The following is a 15,477-nucleotide window of genomic DNA, read 5'->3' on the forward strand; positions in this document are numbered from 1 at the left end:
AGCAAAATTTCTAAAAAAAAAAAAAAAAAAGAAAATAAAAATCTGTGATGCAATATTCAAAGGAAATAATCTGCTCAAAATTTATCCAAATCCTTATTTTTACACAAACCTCATGCAGTTATTGTATTCACTGTTTGTGTTTAATTGTACATTTTATCTATTGCTCTGTACTGTAATTGTTATGCATTGAATATGATATGCAATATCCATTAAATATCACTTAGTCAGGGGTCATCAGTTAACTCAATGATGAAGAAGCGGCCCCTTAAGAGCCACTGACTTTAATTACACTAATCTCACATTAATATAAAACCATAAAAAGACTAAGTCACAACACAAGCAAAACCCCTGTAGTTGTATAAATGTTCATCCTCTCATTATAGTTTACCTTGAAATAAGGCAAACGTTTAATACTTTTATTTTGTTAAGTCACTCAAGGAGCAGCCTTTTAGACTCAGTGGGATAGATTTATATGGTGAGGAAATTTAAATATTTATGCTAAAGCTGAGCCAATGTTATATAAGCAATGAGTTTCCATATTTATGTACTAATGGGTAGTAATAATGGGTTTCACTGTGTAGTATTAAAAGTCTTTATTGGTATTTGGTCAGTACATGAAAAGGACTGAAGTCAGAATAATATGAACATCGCATATAAACTACTCACAATTCAACAGAGTCTTTTGAACAGAATTTTTTGTCAATGAAAAATTAAAATTGCATTAAAAAAAATACAGGCCAACATCTAAAAATGACCTTGAATATTGCGAAGCTAGTGTAATTCAGTGATTTTACTGACTTTTGACGATGAGTTACAACACCAGATGCCTGATTTCAGTGTCAAGAGCTCAAACGAGAACAGCATCGACATGCTCAAAGAAACAGCAGAATGAAACGCTCTAGTTTTAAATCATACATCCACTCAATTCAAATCTAACATTAACCAATACCTGTTATATCCCTGTTTAGCAACACAAATGTGACAGAGGCATCACGATAGGCGAGGGGAGGGGGGTGAAAACAAAACGTCTCGGACAGCAGCGCTGTGTTACAGACTACGCATTTGTTGCCTTGTTTGAATTGTATAAAAAAAAAAAAAAAAAAAAAAGACAGTACATGTCAAAGTACATTACAAAACCGCACTGTCGCCCGTGCTGGAGTCCAGGCCGTTCTGAGCATGCCGTGACCCTGCAGTCCTGGTGCCCTTGGTCACCAGGGCAGCCTTGTCCTCATGGGGGTCGGTGGTGGAGTCCGTGTCATTCGAATGCTGAGTCAATGATGTCTCGCTGCCTGTTGGAGAGTCCACGCTCTCGTACCCCGCGCTCAGCTGGCTCCCGAAACCCACGGCTCCTCCGACTCTCCCAGCAGCAGTCTGACTCCCTGACGCCTCCTCAGAGTGGTTGGATAGTTTGGTCTCTGCTTCACCGGGGCTGGAAACCATGGGGGACATGGGAAAGTCTTCCTCGGTGCTGCTGACCTCGCGGTACAGGCTGGGCGTGGTGGTCTCGCTCCTCTGGGATGAGTTGCCGTTGCTTGGTCCATTGGAGACCCTTCCGTAGTCCTTGCCCAGTGGTTCGGAGGGGGCGTTGGCCTGCTCGGGCTGGGTGGACGGTTCAGCGGACGAGCAGGAAGCAGCGGGTGAAGTCCTGCTGGGTCCTGCTCCAGCCAGTGCCCCCTGATTCTGAGACAGCTGCTGACGGGACTCCTTCAGCTGCTGCTGCAGGACGAGGATGGTGCTCTGCATCCCCTCCACCTCCTCGTCCAGCTGGATGATAAAGTCGTTCAGCTCTGGAGGAGACAGAGATCAGGAGCAAGGGACAAAATCATAAATCAAATCGACGGTAGCTCGTTAAAAACAGTCGCACTAAGTGAACGTAGTCAGCTGAGATATAATGTTCTTACCGTCTTGGCTGGTCTTGAGCTCCTCGCTGTACTTCTTCTGAAGGGCCAACTCTGCCTCCAGCTGGGCGATGCGTCCCTGGGACATCTGCCTTCCCAGCTCCTGGTTTTCTTGAATCAGCATTCGACACTTGGCCATCAGTTTCTTCCCCGTTTGGCTGCAAGGGAGACAAGTCTCACATCACGAAGTGAACCAGGAGACAAACACCACAGGCAAAGATCTGTCCCAACTGTCTGATCCACAACTCTCCACCCTGACCCTCCCTAAATGACTCTAATCACAACAGGATTTTCATTGTCGGCATTAGATTCCAATGCAACATAAAACTGGCACAAGCCTGTTCTGTACAAATACTGGAAAGTATTTTCCTGTTTAAGTTCCACAAAGTAAACATTTTTTTCTCAAGCTAAAAAGCTTAATTCTGAGTATGTTTTAAATATAAGGCCCTCACTGTGGCTGAAACCCAAAACAAACTACCTTGACCACATTTCTATGGAACCAGCGCATCCATTCTTACACTTAATTCACCATTTTGCATATTGAAGAAAAATGAGCTCTTAGAAACAGAAGCAATTCTGTCACTACCAAATTTAAATGCTACATCACTGAGTGTGAGGAAGAAGCAGAATAAAAAATGTAACAGAGTAACATCAGAATGACAAGCTACAAAACCCCCTGCAATTTAAATAACAACCCCTGACTGTGAGTTGCAACAAAAGGAAATATTGAGGGCAGAACCAGGCACTGGTTTTGTTTAGTCATCACTTAAAACACACAAGAGCAAGAAGTGTTTCAACACAAAATTCTAACACCTTAAGGCGCTGCTTTCTCAACTTCACAACAGATTAAGGCATCCTCCAAAAGTCCTGCACACATTTTACTTTTGCATTAGCAGTTTTTGTAGCTGTGCTTTAAAAAAACTCTAATCAAGAAGCCAAATTTGCAATAAAATGACATGGCATATACAAAATTAAAAAGCATAACTAAGTGCCATCTGTTTAGTCTATGCCTGTGGAAGTCATCTGGCCAGAGGAAAAGCAATATTAACATTATTGGCTCAGTAACTGTACCCTAAAATACAGTCATTTAAGTGGTAACAGCTCAGAAACTGATGGCAAACAATGTTTGTTATAAATGCACTGAATATCATTGCATTTACTAAATTTCTTCTCAGTTCATAGTAATCATAACCATTAATTTCTCCAGAGGACTGGGAAGACGTCTACTTTTAGCTCTTAAATGACGACGTATAAAACGCCAGCTCTCACTTAAGTTTGAGAGACCTGGGTGTAAATTAGTTTTGAGACAGAAAAAAAACCAGAACAGATTCCACGTGTTTGATTCTGAAAACCGTGGCTACAGATCTGCGCCACACAGGTGAGAAATAACGTCTAAGTTAGCGTCAACAGCTGAGGGAGAGATTAGGAGGTCAATGACAAAAATACACAGAAATACAATAAATACATTCTCATCAACTCATAACATGACTTGTTAAAGACATTTGCATCCACAACTTGAAAACAGGACTCTGTGCACCTACAGCAGTGTGTTTCGTTCGTATCTGAGGAATTAAGCTCGGCTTAATTCATCAAAGTGCAAATATTTATACAAGTGTAAACAAAGCCAATCATGCATTCACATTCTCTCTCACACACACACACGCACGCACGCACGCACGCACGCACACACACACACACACACACACACACACACACACACACACACACACTGCAGTAAGTGTTTGTTTCAGAGAAACAAGATCAAATGAAATGCCAATAAAAAAGAAACAAGTCACAAAATAAAACATGTAAATACACTCTACCGTGAGTGGGCCCATGTTCAAAGACACGGGCGACTGGACCCTCATCCCTGAACCATTAGTCCTCTGTGGACCGAGGCTCTGGCTCCGCTCACAGTCTTAACATCATTTCTAGTGGCTCCTCCCCCCACAGTCTTACTTTAAACTGTCCTCATGTTACTGCAATGTATCTAGACTGTCCAAAAAGTCTTTACGTTTCTCAGGCAGACTAGCGCGTATGTGTGTGGTGTAAATCCAGTTAAATGTCTTTACAAACCAAATACGGGAATTGTCTGTAAAATGTTCAATTGTTTTAGGCTCGGGATGCTCCCTGCCTGACTCAACCTCCACCATAACCCCCCTATTTAAAATGTGAGCTGTCTGGTTTGTAGCTGAGGGGGCGGGGAGGGCATATCCGTGTCGGGGAGTGAGTGACCACCTCTTCAGGAACAGTCCGGACTCCTTCAGGCCCTTGGACGGTGAGGGGAGGGAGCTGAAACACAAGTGTCACCTGACCATACTGTCTTTTTTTCACTTTAGGTTATGTGATATGTAGCTGGCACAGTGCAAGAGTACAAAAACAGTTTGCAGTGACTGGCTTTCTGTAAAGTCTGAGTCTCGTGGTGAGTACAGCATTTGTCAGCCTTCCCCCCCACCATTGTTCCTGCATGCCTGCAGTGAGAGTGAGGGTGGGGGGCATGAGGAAGTCTTGACTGTTTTTTTGGGAGGGGGGTTATTTTGATTGTCTTTACCTATCAGGTGTAAATTTCCAGGCACTCAGTTCATTTTGGGCCTGCTCCAGTTTGTCTTTAGTCTGTTCTAGTTCAGCCTTCATTTTGAGGAAAAACAAGTTGATGGCCGGGTCCACCATGGATGACCGCAGTTGGGCCACACTCGGCTGCTGGACTTGCTTGAGATACTGGATCTGGGTCTGCAGGATAAAACAAACAGGCGTTACTGACAGGTAAAGTGTAATATATCACAACTAATGAAGAAGTTCTGATTGTTACAAGTACCAGTCCTTCAGCTTCAGCTCCCGTTTATGGGGCCACATAAGCAATTTCTACTAAAATATTCTGTCTCAACAATTCAAATGTCTTTCAATATTAATCAGATGACTTTCAATCCCGAGCCTCAGCTGAATAAACTGGGCCACTAACAGGTATAATATGTGAGATTGTCGATTACCATCTGTAAACAGGCTCACTAGTAAAAGTGAAAGACAACTCCAGAATCACGCTCGTTTTATTGTGCTATATTTGCCTTTTAGTTTAATGCGCTGAGTCTCTTGGATGCCTGCTTCATGCATAATATGACTTAAAGATAAGAACTTTCTCATTTTCTGCATGTTGTCTTTTCAAATGGTATGATCCATCACTGCTGAAGAGCCTCTAGCCTCGATTTAGATAACTGCAAAATGCTTGCTTGGATGAATTGATACAGCTTTACGGCTTTATCTTACATTACATCAAAAGCCACGCTCATCAACAGCTATTGTAAGATACAAGTTTCTTTCCTGATCACATCCAGCAAATACTTTTCATTTGAGGAAGACCGGACCCTTTCCAAACAAACAAAAACTCACCTGCTCACCTGTGACAAAATGTCCACAGAGCTTATTTGTTTATATATTTGCATGAGAGGCGAAGGGTGCAACTAATAGGAGTCAAAGCTAACATTTTAGCCATTTCAGTTGAATTATGTATCTTTTAGAGATCAGTGTTTAAAAGGAAGGTTGAAAAGTTTGAACCCCGTCTAACCTCTACCAGTGTGTGTTGTTTACTTCAGCTGCACTGTAAGAATAGCAAGCGTGGCTGTAAAGCCACTGGGTGATCCACTGAGCTGTCAATCTGATAAGAGCTAACAAATGCCCTCTTTGACACACTTTACCTTTGACCTACATGCCATGATAATTAATGAATACAAGGTGCAGCGTGGTGCGGAAATGATGTCAACTGATAGATTATTGAAAGAAAAACAGGAAATTTCAGGATTAAGAAATGATTAAGTTTTTCTACACAAAAAATGCAAAACATCTGCAGATTAAAACTTTGCAAAATCCTTCTTACATTTTGTATCTCATGACATTAAATACAGTGCACTTTGCTGGGTTTTTTGCTACTATTTTGAGTAATGAAGAGTTTTACGCCATGGCAACTTGTGGTGAACATCTGATGTTAAACTCATGATCAATTTCCTTCAAAAAGTCCAATAATTAATCATTAATGAAAGCAAGAGTTAGCTGCAGCCACAGAATAGCCAGATATCGTGATAAATTACAGTCATAGGGAACATCTGTAAACAGGGTTCCTACGTCTAAAGGCAACGTCTACTTTTTAAAATGTTTTAAATGCCACTCAGAATTAAATTTTTTATCAATTTTATAAAAACCAAAATTTGAGGAAAAACATGACTGATATCAATTACTTTGATTGGAGACAATTTTGAGGTGGAACATGTGGAAAACAATGAACATATTATAACAGTATCCATTTGGTTTCCCTTGAAAAACTCTTGTTAAATTGTCATTAAATCAGATGCAGTTGTTGGTGTGGAGTGTTGTAGGGCATTTGATAAATTATTTTTAAAAAGTAGATATTTAAGTTATTTTGAGATTTTACAATGCACCAGAGAAAAAAAACCCAAATCATATTTGATCATCCATTTTAGTTTTTAAATTTTTTTAAAGATTGATTTGATTCATTTTAATACCAAATAAGGCCGTATTTTTGATGAATGTATTCCTTTGACGGACCCTGTGTAGAGCATCAGAGGCTGTCAGAGGCAGTCAACATCAGTTTAAGAAGTGCAATAATACTCTCCTTTGAGACAAATGAAAAGCAAGTTCCCCAGGAAATCAAAAGCATTAAGAAAAGTGAATGAATAGATACATACTGTGCACTCTTGCATTTCCTGCTCCTTGGTGGCAAGTCGCATGACCAAGATGTTCTCCCTGCGTGCAGACTCCTGCTGCTGCTGCTTGAGCTTTTCCTCCGACTCCTTCAGCCCCGGCACGTCATTGGCTGAGACAGAGAAGAGAAGATGAAAAGAAAATGCATCAGGAGACTTTCACAAGCAACCAAATACAATGTGCAAAATGCAGCAATTATTAATGCTGTGACAACACATGTTGCATTGGATTCAATTATAGTAACAGCAGATGTACTTACAACATAGCTCTGTATATTTGGCCTCCAGGACCTGGACATATGCTTCATGCTGTTTCCACCTGAGAGGAGCAGAACATGTGTATAAACATTAACAACTCAACCTAAATACCACATCAATCTCATATTGCAGAGCTGTTATCTACCTTGCACACAGCTCCTCTCTGGTGAGGGTCTTCATGTCAGATTCACTGAGGCGAACCTGTAGAGAAGAAAATCAATAAGTGGTTAGAAAAACTCATTAATTAATAAAGCTCATATTTAGATACGAAGGGGCTCGTGAGATATGGTAAAATAAACTGAAAATGACTCACCTTCTTGGGCAGAGGCTCCTCGTTGGTCATTGTGAACTCTAGGAGTAAACAAAAAAGAAAAAAAAGAAAAATGTTATTCACAGCTCGGTGTCGTGTTTTAAAGCGGCGGCATCATGTTTAGCTGATGGCTGTCCACGCGCAGTGAAATATGACATGTATGCTCATTAGCTTACAAACGTTAGCGGCTAATAAATAAAGCTAGTGGTAAGTGGCGGTGAAGATAAAACCACATAGCCGAGGAAATAAAAGTTAACATTACCGGTCGATACGAGCTGTGGAGCCTACTGTTAGCTGGTGTGGCAACGATGGAAAGCAACGAACAGAAAGAGGCTAGCCAAGGTTAACTCCCGGCTGCTAATAATATTTAGCATCCGCTAGCGAAATAAATATAAGTCGTGAAAATAGCGAGTGAAGATACGGTATTTTCTTTATGTTCAGCCTGGCAGCATGCAATTCTTGGCTTCGGTTTCGGCTCCTTGTTATCACAAAATGGCGGTGAAGGAAATGACTCCCTCCCTTGCGCTCCTTTTCCTGAAACTAGCGGGCTCTTGGCTGCAGATTTCGGGCCTTCAGTCATCCGTACACTTACCAGACCCGTTTCTCTCGATGTTTCTGAATCCTTCCCGGCTTCGCGGATTCTTTACAAGACGCTAAATTGAAACTATGCAGAAAAAAAAAAAAATGAGTCGTGGATTTAAGTGTAGTTGGCTCGCTTCGGCGTAATCACCATCATCTTCGTCACTGACGGCAGGACAGAATGGCTCTGGCGGAGCTGCTGCACTGCTGCAGAGCTGCACGGCCAGAGAGGAGACAAAGAGACAGACCTCTCACTCCGACAACATTTCCGGAATCTAAAACGTGGCTGACGCGAACATTACATACTGGGAAAAATGCTCCTACTCCAGTAGTAATTTTAGCTCAACTGTGAGGTAATAATAAAGCGTGTTCGGGAGTAACTAGTTTATAGTAATTTAATTCAAAAATAAATGTAATTGTAAGTTACTGTAAAAAAATATATGTAATTAAATTACAGCAAGGCACAAGTGGGATGTAATTATGTACTACTTAAGTGCTTAAGTATGAATTTGAGGCACTTGTACTTTACTTGAGTGTTTTATTTTCATGCTATTTTATACTTTTACTCTACTATATTTCAGAAGGAAATGTATTTTTCACTTTCACCCATGCAACTGTGAACATTCTTTATTTAACTGTTGAGTTTCTCCGCGTTGTAAATACTGTATATATTGTTTGTTTATGTTATCCTCTGTGCTTATTTCCTTCATCTTCATCCTGCACGTTTTTGTACTTATTTATTAATATAGTTTATTTTGCACAGTTATCTTGCTATTTTGCTATCCCTTTGCTGCTGCAATGTTGGAAATTTCCCCACTGTGGGACTAATAAAGGATTATCTTATCTTATCTTATTTTTAACTTCATTACATTTACCTGACAACTTCAGTTGCTTCTATAAATTATGTTTTTTTTTTCAAAAAAAAATAAGGAGGGTTTAATAATATGTTATTTATAATTCAATCAGATGATTTGCAGAAAATTAATAACAACTATTTTGATAAACATTTTCTTTTCCATTAAAAAAAATAGAGTTGGGGGGTACTTTCAATTTTGTTTCTAATTTATATGTTTATTTTTTGTATGTTTTCCTTCTTCCTTTCTTTAAGTTTGTGATGTTTTTCTCTACTTTTTATAATTTTGATATTTTGAATGTTTTGTTTTTCATTTTTAGACATTTTTTAAAAAGTTGGGGGGGTTTTGTTTTTTTTTTGTATAATTTATTGGGGGGGGGGGTATAATTTGAGGATTGGGGTGTGTTTTTTTCTTTCTTTTTTCACAATTTTAATTTTTTAGGAAGATTTTTCTGAATTGGGTGCTTCAAATTTTCATACTTTAATTACATATTCCTCATTATATTTACCTTTATTTAAGTACCATTTTCAGTGCAGGGCTTTTACTTGTAACAGAGTATTTTCACAGGGTGGTACTGGTACTTTTACTTAAATAAAGGATCTGGATACTTTTTTGGCCACTTTTTTGGCCACTGCAGTTAGGCCTGATCAAAATGTTGGTGATTACAAAGGGGTTGCATATTTTAAAAAATCAATAAAATGTATATATGTTGAATAAAATATTCATTCTGTTACTTTATATCTTTTAGCTATGTAGGAATGCCCTCTACACGCGGGTCAGCAAAGCCATTGAGAAACATTTGAGTAGCCTTTTGGTTTAGAAAACCCCATTTCTCTCTTAATTTTCAATACAACAACACCTTTTTTGTTCTTTTTGTGTTCTGATTATGTTGTAGCATCAGTTCAACCATTGTTGCTAAAAACATTCTCATGTATATATGTCTTTGTACATCGGTTACCTGACTTGTTCTGTATCTCTTTTTCTCGTTTTAATTGTTTTTAAGAAAGGAAAATAAGCCTTATTTGTTTCTGAGTGACTCGTTTACCTTAAGTAGACGATCTCTGGCATTGCGTCCAATGTGGAAGAAGAGGCGTTCACGTGATTCTTTACTTTCTGTTAGTTTTCATAATTATGATAAATGCTGCAGCCAACTGGTACAAATTATTTCTAATTATTATCAGTTTATGCTATTTTCTTGAGGAATATTTGGGATGGTATCACATCGTATTTCTAAACGGAAATACAATATAATATATTTACATGTAGCAGATTATTTCTACAACATATTTTGTAACATCACTTCAGCTGCACTCACATGCACTTTTAGGGTGAGTTGAAAAAAATGTAATAGAAGAGGGAGGGATAAAAAAGATAATGTGTTATGTTGCAATATGTTTCGATATATACCACTTTAATTAGATATGTCTTTATATATAACCGGTCAAGATCCTTGGAAAGAGGAAAGGCTTTTATTAAACACACATTTTGCGGTTGAGGTTTATCTTTAATGCCTGCCCCCTGTCGTGAACACCCCCGCGAGATGATAATGGTACGGTCGGCTGCTCTGTCAAGTTGAAATTGCACATTTCAAGGGCAGATAGCAGCGTGAGGTTTACTCTGTACTGTCTTCCACGCTAGCATTAATATGAACATGCTGTGCAGAGCTGGCCAAATACGCAGGTAAAACTGATATCAACATAACGTTTAGTGGTATTATGCTGTTAGAAGAGCACAGGAGAAGTAGGACAGCCAACCTAACCAGTGGCGTGTTGCTCATGAACGCGAGGCAGTTGTTTGTTTTGAGCTAACAGTTAGCTAACGTGAGCTAACTTAGTTTAGCAGTACAGATTAGCTTGTGGCGCACCAAATAAATAATTTTGTTAAATTGTCGCAAAGTACAGCACTTATTTGTGATTTGCCTTACTATCAACTGAATTTTTAACTTATTGTTATTATATCCGGTCACACTTGTTCTTACCTAACTAACCTAAACTAGCCTCTAGTACACCCAGCTAATATCGAAACACCTAATTCATTGTATTTAGACAACCAATACTAGAAATGTGGGTCACTATAAGCCAGCTGCTCAAAGCTTATCAAACTTCTAACTTGTGCCAGGCTATCTTGGACTAATATTGTGCAATTTAAACACACACGCACCACTGTTAGGTCAGTGTCTCTATATATTTAGAAAAAAAATTCTCAGCCATATGCCAAGTTTCCCTTTCATGTTGACTACTTTAAAAAAACAACACCCCCCGTATATTTTAAATTTGAAGTTTATGTAATTATGCAATGCTTTATTTGGTGTTATGACTTTGTCATTGAAAGATATTGTATGCTTTTTGTAATAGCATGCTCTTATTGATGACTGTTTTTATTTGATCGCGCCTTTGTTTTCTTTAATCTCTTTGTGAATCACTGTTGTGGTTTTTATTTTTAGATTTGCTCAATAACTAAAACTGACTTGACCTAGCCACCCTTTGACCTAGCCACCCTATATTTTGATTTTGTATTGATACAACAAGGTGGTACATAGAGCAAATAGAGATCAGTCATTTTCTTAAAAAAAAAGATTAACTCCTAAACCTTTCTCAATTCCACCCTATCCCATCATCCCTTGCAGTACAAATTTACAGTAAGAATAGCTAAATAAGGAAAAATAATAAAATTAAATAATCACAGAAAGAACATTAATAAAGGTAATAAAAATATAAATATAAAAATAAAAATAAACTTAAATAATGTGTAAAAAAGCAAAGTAAGTAGTCACTGATATCCTGGCCATTAAGTCTGACTATTGAAGACCTCTGGGGGTAAAACTAGTAGTCATAGCCTGTACACAGATGTGAATTGGCTACTCTAAACTTGACTTAAAGCTGAATTTTATCACCAATTGCATGGCTGGAAAGTTTTACCTCTGCTTTATTCCAGGTGTGCAGCCAGCCTCAGCCAAACTATAAACCAGGTAGCTGCATCGAGGCAGAAGCACACGCTCCCTGACCTGACCTACGACTATGGCGCCCTGGAGCCCCACATCAACGCAGAGATAATGCAGCTGCACCACAGCAAGCACCATGCCACATATGTGAACAACCTCAACGTCACAGAGGAAAAATATAAGGAGGCACTAGCAAAGGGTACAATCTCACATGAAAGAAAGAAATGTATCAAGTTCTGATCTAAGTTTTGTCTTTCAGGGTAAAATTTTATGTCAGGAAATCATTTGTATGTTTCCTTACATCCATAAATTTATTCTTAACTTTTCTTTATATTCACCTGCTTGTATTTTAGGAGATGTGACGGCACAGGTTGCCCTCCAGCCTGCTCTGAAGTTTAATGGAGGAGGCCACATTAACCACACTATCTTCTGGACAAACCTTTCTCCAAATGGTGGAGGCGAGCCACAGGGTGAGGCAGAAACTCATCCAGTACTCTCCTAATTTTCCTAGACTGCTTTGTTTTGTAGTTAACTTAAACCTGCATTAAGGGACACATGTCTGCTTGCTAGTAGCACTGATCTTGAGTGAACAGCCAACTCTGCACATCCTTGTTTAAGGGTTATATTTATATATATATATATATATATATATATATATATATATAATATATTATATATATTATATATATCTATTTTTTAGTCTCAACAACTGCCAGTATAAAATAGCCACTCCCAGTGTACAAGCTTGGACAGGCTGAAAATATATATTACCATCCCAACACAAAACAGCAGAGAGTAAAGTCGATGAGTGGCTTGCGAAGCACCAACTGAACTACAACACAAGTTCAGTATGAAACGAATATTGATCATATATTCATCAGGTGGGCAGAAATATGACGCCAGTGTCTCAACAACCTGTAAAGCTGGCGGTATGTCAGCGCTGTGCATTATATTCTTTTGTCATTCTGCCCTCTAGTGGTCAAAAATGCAACCTCAACAGATTATATGGAGACATTGTTTAGCAAAAATCAAGTCATGCAGCTTGCTTAAAAATAAATTTTTCTTTTTTTGTTTATGTAAATAGGAGAAATGAATTCCAGTCAGTATGTGACTGACAGGGCATCTCTCTTCAGTTAATTGTGTACATATGAAATATGTACACAATTAAGTTTACCTTAAGTGCTCTCTGATTTTGCATTTAAGCTTTTAAAGGAGAACAGTGCCCATTTTCAAAATTCATACATGTTATTCGTATGGTCGAAGACAGTCCAAAAATATAAGTAAACATGAACAACTCTCCCAAATCCACAAACTAGAGTGCTAAAACTCAAATTTGTGACGTCAAAGGTATGAAGTCTATAAAACAATCACGCATGACTTTGTCCAGCACAACATAAAATAGGGAAGTTACAAGTTTGAGACTTACTTCTGTGGTTTCTGGTGTTGAGAGATAATAGCTCACATCCATAAATATTGACTGAATTTTCCTACGTCAGGGAAATAACGTACTGGAATTCTTAATTCTGGTGGTGTTCCCCTTTATTGTCCAGTATTGTCCTGAAGTAGCATCGGGTCTGTGTCTTTTCTTGTAGGGGAGCTGATGGAGGCCATCAAGCGAGACTTTGGCTCCTTCCAGAAGATGAAGGAGAAGATGTCGGCGGCTACGGTGGCGGTGCAGGGCTCGGGATGGGGCTGGCTGGGCTACGACAAGGAGAGTGGAAGATTGCGTATCGCTGCTTGTGCTAACCAGGATCCCCTGCAAGGAACTACAGGTCAGTTGAAAACAGCTTTGAAATGGAGACTTCTTTCTACAATATGTTTTTATATTTGAAGTTCCCCTCAACTCAAAAATGTTGTTGTCATGTTTATGCCCTCTAAAATGTCTGACCCTGACGATACTGACTTGTATCAGTGCAAAGTTTGTCAGTGGAGAAGTGTTTTTACGTTCCTCTACTGTCTGTTTATTTGCCTAAAATCTGAGGTTCAAATGTAACCTGGGCAGCAAGATTAGATATGTCACTCATATGAAAGACAGTCGCTGTCTTATATGGAAAACACATATCGACGACAAAAACACTGCCGTGCGTGAGCAGTGCTGCTCAGGTGGAGCGGCTTAGCATTAGCATAGTGAAAGTTTTAGAGCACACATGATAGAGTGTGCAGTTTTTGGACTTATTGCCTATTTTGGTGCACAACGCTCACTTGAGTCGAGGTCCGAATGAGGCTCAAACATTTTAGACTGAAGCTTTCTAATGCTTTCTCTAAACTTATTTGCACTGCTCTATTATCAGTCAACTAAGTGCGATCAGTGCTGGAGAAAGCGAAAAGAAAATTTATCAACCAGGTAGAAAGAGTAGATCTGCCTTCAGCACCCATTTTAAACAAAATGTTAGTATTAGTGCACATACTATAAAAGGTGTCGGTAGAGGGAGCTTAAATTGAACCATTAGGGTAATTGTCTCCTTCTCTGACCCTCAGGTCTCATACCCCTCCTTGGTATTGATGTATGGGAGCACGCCTACTACCTTCAGTACAAAAATGTGCGGCCGGACTATGTTAAGGCGATCTGGAGTGTCATCAACTGGGAGAATGTGAGCGAGCGTCTCCAGACTGCCAAAAAGTAGAATTCAGTCCTCAAATATCCCTGATAACTCCTCTCGTCCTGACCTGGACTTGAGTCAAACAGCAGTTGCAAATAATGTTCACTTTAGAGTTGCATGGAGTATCTGAGTGGTGATGTTTTTGTTTTCAGAATAACATCAGTTTGAATTACAAATGTTGCATCAGAGTTGATTAAATTAACTTTAAATATTTCCTAACTCAGTACAGATTAAATTGTCTTAATGACAAACATATTACCCTGCACACACACATTGAAGCAAATCATTATTTGCAAGTGCTTTTTACCTCAGGTCTTATCCCGACCTCCATACTTTTATCAAGCGCACAAATTGGCCACCTTTCACAACAAGGCTGGCTGTTGCTAATCACACCCAAATATTGGCTTGCATTCATGTGAAGTTGGTGTCGGATAACCAGAACACATATTCAGTGAGCTTTGTGTTTGCCAGAGCAAGTAGCACTTAAATCAGACAATTTGCAGTTCATGTTTTTGATGTATTATAATAAAATTATAGGATTTCAATTGTACAAGCTGGATGGTTGTTGCGTCATTCTTCTGTCTCTGCATGCTGGGATAGATAATCCAGCGAGATGCTTTTTTAAAGCTATTGGGGAGTTATTTAAGTTAGAGAGGGGCGACAGAGAAAGGATGAAATCATGGTTGCTGTAGTCACAGCATTGACCAGCTCAGAGGCTTCAGCATACCAATAAAACTGTTAAAAACAGACCATTCATTTTCTAAATAAAAGAAAAACAGGCTTCACACAGTCATGGAAAACCTGAAAGTCACAGTATTTCACAACTTAATTTTCCAAGTCTGCAACAGTCATAAAATTAGTTAAAACTTCTTGAAAGTTTTGGAAAAGTCATAGAAATTTGTTGTGTGCAATGTGGTGCTGCCAAGCCAGAAAAAAAGCAGCTCAGTATCACGTAATAACATGAAAAGTTTCTTGTTATAATGATGTTTTTCACATTTTAGTAAGATATTTTCACAATATGATGTCATACAGACTGTGATTATGTTATAATATTATCACTTATAAGTTTAAACATAAAATGTTACAAAATAAATAATATCTTGTTATAATAAGAAAAGTTTGTTGTTATTTTGTGATGACTTTATGTGATGTAATAACATGACAGTATCTTTATTAAAGCATGAAAACATTTTGCAACAAACTCATGTTATTACCTAAAACTGATCAGTTTATGTTGTTGTGTTTTTTCTGGCGTAGCAGCAAGGCGCTTCAGTAATGATTAACATTTGGACTTAAGTTTACTGTGCAATTCTGATCGTGTTATATGC

General features: G+C 38.7%; 2 protein-coding genes across 3 annotated transcripts; one reads left to right on the top strand and one right to left on the bottom strand.

Moving 5' to 3' along the window:
- Positions 1 to 578: 578 nt before the first annotated feature.
- LOC121940956 (WT1 associated protein) lies at positions 579 to 7,979 on the bottom strand. 2 transcript variants are annotated; one of them, XM_042483630.1, is made up of 8 exons: positions 7,768 to 7,979; positions 7,179 to 7,216; positions 7,011 to 7,066; positions 6,868 to 6,926; positions 6,593 to 6,720; positions 4,450 to 4,628; positions 1,902 to 2,056; positions 579 to 1,787 (listed from the first exon to the last, which is right to left on the bottom strand). In XM_042483630.1, the coding sequence occupies exons 2-8, from the start codon at positions 7,206 to 7,208 to the stop codon at positions 1,129 to 1,131; spliced, it is 1,266 nt and encodes a 421-aa protein (XP_042339564.1). In that variant the 5' UTR covers positions 7,209 to 7,216; positions 7,768 to 7,979; the 3' UTR covers positions 579 to 1,128. The 2 variants fall into 2 exon arrangements, with proteins under 2 accessions (XP_042339564.1, XP_042339565.1); XM_042483631.1 differs by lacking the exon at positions 7,768 to 7,979 and adding an exon at positions 7,438 to 7,667.
- A 2,203-nt stretch (positions 7,980 to 10,182) lies between these two features.
- Positions 10,183 to 14,699, top strand: sod2 (superoxide dismutase 2, mitochondrial). Its single transcript, XM_042512608.1, has 5 exons — positions 10,183 to 10,288; positions 11,543 to 11,748; positions 11,903 to 12,019; positions 13,142 to 13,321; positions 14,028 to 14,699. The coding sequence occupies exons 1-5, from the start codon at positions 10,254 to 10,256 to the stop codon at positions 14,171 to 14,173; spliced, it is 684 nt and encodes a 227-aa protein (XP_042368542.1). The 5' UTR covers positions 10,183 to 10,253; the 3' UTR covers positions 14,174 to 14,699.
- The last annotated feature ends 778 nt before the right edge of the window (positions 14,700 to 15,477 follow it).

This window comes from Plectropomus leopardus, chromosome 3 (assembly GCF_008729295.1).
Source record: "Plectropomus leopardus isolate mb chromosome 3, YSFRI_Pleo_2.0, whole genome shotgun sequence".
NCBI lineage: Eukaryota > Metazoa > Chordata > Actinopteri > Perciformes > Serranidae > Plectropomus > Plectropomus leopardus.

What these genes read in the sequence shown, in the direction of transcription:
- LOC121940956 (XM_042483630.1), bottom strand. Translation starts at nt 7,208, where the DNA reads ATGACCAACGAGGAGCCTCTGCCCAAGAAG. An exon ending in TGGAAATTTACACCTGATAG is followed by an intron (nt 2,057 to 4,449) that starts GTAAAGACAATC and finishes TCTCCCTTGCAG; the next exon opens with CCAAACGGGGAAGAAACTGA. An exon ending in GCTCAAGACCAGCCAAGACG is followed by an intron (nt 1,788 to 1,901) that starts GTAAGAACATTA and finishes TGTCTCCTCCAG; the next exon opens with AGCTGAACGACTTTATCATC.
- sod2 (XM_042512608.1), top strand. Translation starts at nt 10,254, where the DNA reads ATGAACATGCTGTGCAGAGCTGGCCAAATACGCAG. An exon ending in AGAGCTGGCCAAATACGCAG is followed by an intron (nt 10,289 to 11,542) that starts GTAAAACTGATA and finishes GCTTTATTCCAG; the next exon opens with GTGTGCAGCCAGCCTCAGCC. An exon ending in TAAGGAGGCACTAGCAAAGG is followed by an intron (nt 11,749 to 11,902) that starts GTACAATCTCAC and finishes CTTGTATTTTAG; the next exon opens with GAGATGTGACGGCACAGGTT.